At 38.4% G+C, this 6,974-nt stretch overlaps 1 protein-coding gene and 1 long non-coding RNA gene across 4 annotated transcripts in view; one reads left to right on the forward strand and one right to left on the reverse strand.

Moving 5' to 3' along the window:
* Positions 1-405: 405 nt before the first annotated feature.
* gtf2h1 (general transcription factor IIH, polypeptide 1) lies at positions 406-5,935 on the reverse strand. 3 transcript variants are annotated; one of them, XM_058075148.1, is made up of 15 exons: positions 5,843-5,935; positions 4,657-4,825; positions 4,382-4,574; positions 4,115-4,280; positions 3,932-4,025; positions 3,698-3,847; positions 3,372-3,451; positions 3,073-3,206; positions 2,912-2,993; positions 2,742-2,830; positions 2,533-2,650; positions 2,270-2,360; positions 1,405-1,520; positions 1,192-1,284; positions 406-1,034 (listed from the first exon to the last, which is right to left on the reverse strand). In XM_058075148.1, exons 2-15 carry the CDS (start codon positions 4,808-4,810, stop codon positions 948-950), a joined length of 1,647 nt encoding a protein of 548 aa, XP_057931131.1. In that variant the 5' UTR covers positions 4,811-4,825; positions 5,843-5,935; the 3' UTR covers positions 406-947. The 3 variants fall into 3 exon arrangements, with proteins under 3 accessions (XP_057931131.1, XP_057931130.1, XP_057931129.1); XM_058075147.1 differs by lacking the exon at positions 5,843-5,935 and adding an exon at positions 5,187-5,403; XM_058075146.1 differs by lacking the exon at positions 5,843-5,935 and adding an exon at positions 5,192-5,402.
* An 87-nt stretch (positions 5,936-6,022) lies between these two features.
* Positions 6,023-6,974, forward strand: part of LOC131130973 (uncharacterized) — a 45,117-nt gene continuing 44,165 nt past the window's right edge. Inside the window, exon 1 of the long non-coding RNA XR_009130126.1 lies at positions 6,023-6,331. This is a non-coding gene — a long non-coding RNA (uncharacterized LOC131130973). The remainder of the gene's footprint in view (positions 6,332-6,974) is intronic.

A 6,974-nucleotide genomic window follows, 5' to 3' on the forward strand; every position in this document is an offset into this window, starting at 1 on the left:
CATGTACATTAACGCACATCATCACTGGTACTAATAATGTGGAACTCTAAACACGTACATTTGTAAATATCTCAATATATTTGCTCCCTCAATAGTTCTGTAAATAATACTATGGTTCTATGACTTATGTTTTTCACAGCCACACTGTCATTTTTATATTTGCAGACATTTTACCTGTTGTATTGTGTGATATATGTACAGTGCTAATCAAATAATTACCTCATTACACTGTGCACCCCATGGGGAACCCGCCCCACTGTTTGAGAATCACTTTTCATAGGCAGGGATGTCAAGACCAACCTATTGGAGATCATGTTTATTAAGTACCGCAATCCTCCCTCAAACGAATGCATGAATTCAAACCTGCATGCATGCACTTTCGCCAGGCAGCAGCTTGAAACAATACACGTTTTACCTCTTTAATTGAGAAACATTTGTGTGTACAGTGCAGATAGAACCAAAACTGTGACAGTGTGAATTGTGCCTCACACTTACACACATACCAATACACTCCAGTGCCATGTCTTTAGAATATTGCTAAATCCACTAACTGGGGAACACTTTTCCACATATTGTCCCATGCCCAGAGGGGCTCCCTGTATGTCTTGAGTTCTCTGCACTGATAAAACACATTGGCAGTCCTTTGCTTGTCATCCTGAGAGCCGTCATGATTTTCATGAGAAATGTGGTCATGTTGTACCTTTATGAAAAGTCCCATTATTGAAACCGATCTCTCCTATGTTGAAAGAACATGAGTAAGAAACATGTTTTTTGTGACTAAAATGTCACATGTCTCTCCTAAACGCAGCAGCATTCATCAATGTCCTCATCATGAGCTCCTGTGAACCCATCTGGCTGTGATCAGCGGTCTCAGCACGCGGGGATGACCTCTATAGGACACGTTATCCACTTTCTTCATTGTCCTCTCCTTGATAAACCAGGAGGCCTCAGGTTTTTCTCATCATGCGACGTGTTTGCCAGACATGGAACTTGCTGTACGCTGCCTGCAACATCTGTTCCAAGTGTGCGGTGAGCTGTAGGGATGTTAGCAAAACAAGAGGTAAGGTGGTCAATCTTGGCTGTTATGTGATGTAAAAGCTAAACAAAAATGACTATCCCTGTAGTGTAGTGGCTGTAGTGTTTTCCAGTGTGGAAATACACCAAGCAGATTCTGTTTAAATCATTACTTACATTTTTATTCAAGTACTGACGCTGAATCTTCTCTTGAAAAGGACAAAGCTTGGTGGTCTGAAATCTCTCGAGGTTGGACTTCATTTTAATTAGCTGTACAAAACAAATTAGACATTCAGTATTGAAACTCAAAAGTTTGCTTGCTAAAGAGTTAAATGTCCACACAAACAATTGACTGCTGCTTACAGTAAAGTTACTAAAAATATGAGTCACCTTATCCTCCAAAAATGGTGAGTTCACGGGAAAACAGGACCAGAAATGTCTTAACAATTCTCCAGCAGCTGAGTAAAGATGTTTTAACTCCCCTTGAACATCAGACGGTACCATCTCTGGGAACAACATAAATGAAAAAGGTACACAATTGAGAGCAATTTGGGAAAGATCCAAAACATTGGAATAGGAGTAAACATATACTAAAGTGGGTAGGCCTGTCACGATAACAAATTCTGCTGGGTATATTTATCCTACAAATTATTCTCGATACAAAATATTATGGTCAACATTATTTTTAGACCATTCTTTCATTAAAGTATAATATATGGCATAATGCGAGTAATCCATATTAAACGCAAATTTTAATTTCTCAAGCGTATTTAATATCGTTATTGGAATGTCAAGAGCTTTCAAATAAAGTAAAGCGTTACATATTAAACAAATAAAAGCGGCATACTGTATCAATCACAATATTTCTGACTGTGTGAATACTGCCCCCACACACCCAAAAAAAGAAAAAAAAAACAGAAATAACCCGAAAATACTATTACAGTGAATATATGATGTTTACGGTGTGTCACAGCAGACGTCAGTTCATTTGTGTATACACTTCCTTGGTTCGCTTTTAGCAACATTGTGTGTGGAATACACAGGTTACATGTACAACATACATATATATATATATTTTCTATATTTGTAATATGAGGTAGATCTTTGAGACTCGATCATTTTAAAAGTAGCTCTCAGGCTGAAAAAGTGTGAGCACCCCTACGAAGCATGCCTCTCCCCGCTTATTGTACGGTTAATGGATTACCAATATTATATATTATCGTGACAGGCCTAACAGTGGGTTTTCGAGACGTACGATTAATGGCTTGCTGCGCTCCTGTCTGCATTAGCACTCCACCCGGAGAAAGCGCTGCAATGGCTGTAGTTGCTGCTGCACTGGTCAACACCTGCACAGTGTAATTGAGGCAAAAAAACTCAATGAAAATCATTCATTTGTCGTTGCCCCAAAGTCACAGTAAAAGTGAAATTAGATTAGAACTGCTCTTGAAACTCTCCCATCCGCAATAACTGAAAACTAAACAACAGGTGCAAATACAAATACAATGTCCTCAAGCAAACCTGAGTGAGATTGGGTGTGTAATTAGCCATCTCATGTCGGATGTGGTTGACAGAGTTTATGATGTCTTGGCTCGTTGCGTACTTTTGGGACTGGAGAGGCACAGGACCATGAGCATACCTAGAGATAGAGTTCATTTAGAGAAGAAATGATGGATAGTTGAATAACCCAAACAGTTGCGTTCACAATTAAAAATATGTTAACACAGTACCTGTCTGACTTTTTTAGGTTTAATGCAACCGTTTTTGGTCCGTCTTCCCTTTGCAAATCTTCATACTCTATGGCTTCTTGTAATTTCACCTACAAAAATTGCAGAAAGAGAGAAAGTGAATATGTGCCGTATTGCTTACCGCGCCATCTCGAACAACAGAGCATTTTTACCTTCTTGATGGGAGGCTGAAAGAGGTCGGAATCCCGTGAGTTTCCATCAGTGCTGCTCGTCTCACTACCTTGGTCAGCCTCCCTTTAAAAAAAAAAAAACTGAATTAAGCACATTGTTTGACATCGATTTATATCTTCGTCAATCACTTTCGGTTGGGTACCCTTTTCGTGAGCCTGCCGCCAGCACCATGGCACTGTGATGGTTGAAGCGCTTTATGATGGCATAGTTGCTGCTCTCTTTCACCGATCTGTTACAATTAGAAGTGGAGGGCGGTGGTGTGCTCACACCATAACCCTACAACAAAGAAAATACTAAATTAATTCCTAATAACTCCAGACTAACATTTCTGGGGGGAAAAAAAGGCTTCTACAGTTGCCCAAAACTTTGGTGTCGGAATAGCCTTCTTGCGTGTTTAATCCATGTGTCTAGTTGTGTACTACTGCTCAGAGAAAGTCTCACCTCATCCAAGGATTTGTCTTCTAGCGACTGCAGGTCTACCAGGGGATTCTTAACTCCTTGCACCACCATTGACTTTAACCCTACACAAGTGACAACAGTCTTAAAAAGATATCCATATCCCAGCTGAAAGCAGCAAAATACAAACTATGAAATAATTTCTTTGTTTCACCCTATATTATCGTTATAGGCCATGTATCCCGAATCATATCGGACGGTGAGGTACCCTGATACTCGATGTGTCCCAGCCTCACAGAGACGCTACCTCTAGCATCCCCCAGGTAAATTGAGTTTGACACTCCAGATGTAAATGACATAAAAGTTTCTACCCTTTTCGTCCTGCTTGGCACACTCGGTGAAGATGTCCTGCGTTCCAGTATTGATGCGATCTCGGTGAAAATACTGCGACTGGAAGAAGCGAGTCCAGAACTCCTTCTCCGTCAAGTTATGAGGCACATTTTCACAATACTTCTGTTTCACTGCAACAACAAGGCTAGTTAATAAAAAAAACATATTGTGATGTAACAAAGGAACATTTATAGAAAGTATGCAGCCACATGAACCTGCAGGATAGGTTCTGAAGATAGATTCAATAATGTCGGCCGTCAGATTATATCTCAAACCGTTGCAGCCATCTGTCTGAGGCCGGATGTCTGCCTGTAAAGAACAAAAATTCTATGTGATTCAAATGTATCTACATAAAGTACAGGGTGGTATTATAATGTAAAAACATACGCTCAACTCACCAAAAACGCTCCAGAAATGCCGACTTCCTGTTTATTGTTACATACTGCAGGGTCTGTGTTGTTTAGGCCTCCTAATCGGTTAGCCCAGAATTCCTCAGCACTGATCACTTGGCTTACCACTAAATCTTTATATAACTGAAAAAGCACCGGATCTTCTTGAAGCATCCTACAGGTGAACAATCAATGATATTTTACTTATAACGGCTTTCTACAATGGCAAAATGTATTTATAATGGCAGTATTATGGTTTGATGTCGAGAAGGTTACCTGTTTTTTTCCTCTAGTTCCTTGTTAGCTTTCTTCTTAAATTTGGGCAGAAGCTGCTGTAGCAGTTCTTTGGCAGCCTCCCGGTCTTTCAACGCGGTGCTCTCGTTTGAAAAGTGGAATGTGGTACTCTCGCCTGAGTGAAGGACTAACTGGAGCTGAACTTTAGCTTTGCCATCTGGGCTGATCTTCTGACCTAGAACAGAACACAAGTGACTCTTTTAAATTGAGCAAACACCGTCTTTGTATTGTTATGTTATGTACAAGAGGTCCCTTACAACGTATATCTGCGTAAAGGTGGCTGACAGTGAAGCGGTCCTTGCCCTCTGGGCCCCAGGCTATGCGTTCAGCCATCAGATAAAGTGTGCCATCCTGTTTCTTCTGGCGAACCTTTTTTAACACCAGCAGCACCTCCTCCGACAGTGACGCCATGGCTCGGAAGTGTAACTGAGAAAGCAAAGAAAATGCATTAGTAGTGAATCTGTAATAGTATATCCTGAAAATGAGTGTGATGAGTAATTAACATGAATGTCATTACAAAATATACACCGATTGTCATCTGTGCAATATGATGAATGCATTATTACTTTCAATGGACCACACGTCGTTTTAAATGTATGTCTTCCTTCGATCAAACACATTTATTTACCGCTTTCTCTTGTTTTGCATTCTATATAAGAAGACCGCATTGACCTTATAGAGTCGCTGAATTTTGCAATAATTAATCATGTCAACTCAGCTAACCAGCGTCACGTTAGCTAGCGGTAACACTGAAGAAGAGAAGCTTGAAGCAAGGGGAGAAACTTACTTTACCTTAAAAAAATGATGAATACCGCGACTAAATCCTCACTTTTCTTCAACACATTGCCCCAAAATTAACACATCGTAGGCACTGGATCTGAATAAACGAGCCATCTGACACAAAATAGAGACTACTCTAATACTGAACAGACATACTTCAGCACCGACATAGCTGGCTGATAGTGTGCTACACTTAAAATGTCCGACGGGATAATACCATGGGACCTGAGTTCCGACCAAAAGTATTGTTGCAATACAACAAAGGACACATACTACGTACATGTACAGCATATAGCACGTAAAGTATCCCCAAATCTCATTGTACTTCTTTTTAATTACTTTTTAAATATTTATTGAACAGCAATGTACACAATTCGAGACCCTAATTAGTTGGCAAAATACAAAAACATTTTTAAGGATATTCGGGTTTTGTGTGAAATTTCAGGATGAACCAAAACTGCACAAGCGGTCAACTTAATTTAAATTGATCTCTAAACCTTTGAGTGCTGTTCAAATGTTCAATATTTCAGTTTTTTTGCACAATTTGCTGGTCTCTGACAAGGAGTTGAATGGTAAAATTAAAAACAGTTGTTAATCGACCAATGCATTTGCTGCATTTGAAAGAATTGTCATTTAAACAATATTATCTATTGTGTAATTCACATTTTGACACGACGAGACCAAGACGACGCCCTGTGTTGGTTCCTGCCTGACAGTGTGTTTATTTTCCCTTTTTAGTTAAGTTTCTCCTTGGATGCTCTTATTTTTGTATTCACTTCCTGTCTTGCCTTATTTCCGTTTTCCTGCGTTTCCTGTCCCCCACACCTGTTTCTAATTTCACTCCCGTCTATTTAGTTCAGGTGTGTGCTCCTTCCGTTATTGGTTTGGTTTGGCCAATTGTCGTTTCTCTGCTGCTGTATGGCACGCTATCATTTTTTTCATCATTAATCATTAACTATGTATATATTTTCATTTTGTAACATTTTGATAATTATACATCTGTATATATAATGAAACCTGCTTAGTGTGTGTCCCAGTTAACACGTTTTTCAGTTAGCAATGAACATTTCCAGCAAAATGTTGCCTTTTTGCACACATTTTTGGATTAGTGTACAGTATGGTGCGCACCTTGGCGTAGTATGAGTACACAGTGTGAGTATAACTATGTACTTCATGTATTTTTATCACCAAATTGTTTGGTTAGAAGCCTGATAATATACGGAAACAAGAACCATAAGTCAGCTCCGCTGTTGTTTTGTTGCTTTAATATTTAAATGAATATGTAGCTGGTTGTGAAGTGTCTTCAGTAGAATGCTATATAAATATAGTATATATATATATATATATATATATATATACTATATATACATATATATATATATATATATATATATATATATATATATATATATATATATATATATATGTATATATACTAGGGCTGTCAATCAGTTAAAAGATTTAATCTCGATTAATCATTTTGTCTACAGTTAACTGAGAATTAATCACATTTAATCGCAGATAGAAATAAGTTTTTATGGGTACCAGGGCACTGCAACTTTATGTTCCCATGTTTTTGTAGCATGTTTGCGCTTTCAAAGGAAAATAAAACTTTTACTGTATATGAATTTGATATGCAAACAAGACAACATTTTTTCCAAGCACAATCTGACCTAATTAAATGATTCAACTCAATGAATAATACAAGACGTAATGACGCGTTTGTCATTCACATAAGCTATTTGTGAATCCAAACCAAATGAGCATCTAAAAGTGAAGTTATCATTTAATTATT

Source organism: Doryrhamphus excisus, chromosome 6 (genome assembly GCF_030265055.1).
Source record: "Doryrhamphus excisus isolate RoL2022-K1 chromosome 6, RoL_Dexc_1.0, whole genome shotgun sequence".
Classification (NCBI taxonomy): Eukaryota; Metazoa; Chordata; class Actinopteri; order Syngnathiformes; family Syngnathidae; genus Doryrhamphus; species Doryrhamphus excisus.

Bases quoted from the DNA above. Each gene is read 5' to 3' on its own strand.
- gtf2h1 (XM_058075148.1), bottom strand. From the start codon at position 4,810: ATGGCGTCACTGTCGGAGGAGGTGCTGCTGGTGTTAAAAAAGGTTCGC. The intron at 2,994-3,072 runs GTACCCAACCGA...TTTTTTTTAAAG, and splicing joins GCGGCAGGCTCACGAAAAGG to GGAGGCTGACCAAGGTAGTG. The intron at 1,035-1,191 runs GTAAGTAATGAT...ACATCCCTACAG, and splicing joins GTCAGTACTTGAATAAAAAT to CTCACCGCACACTTGGAACA.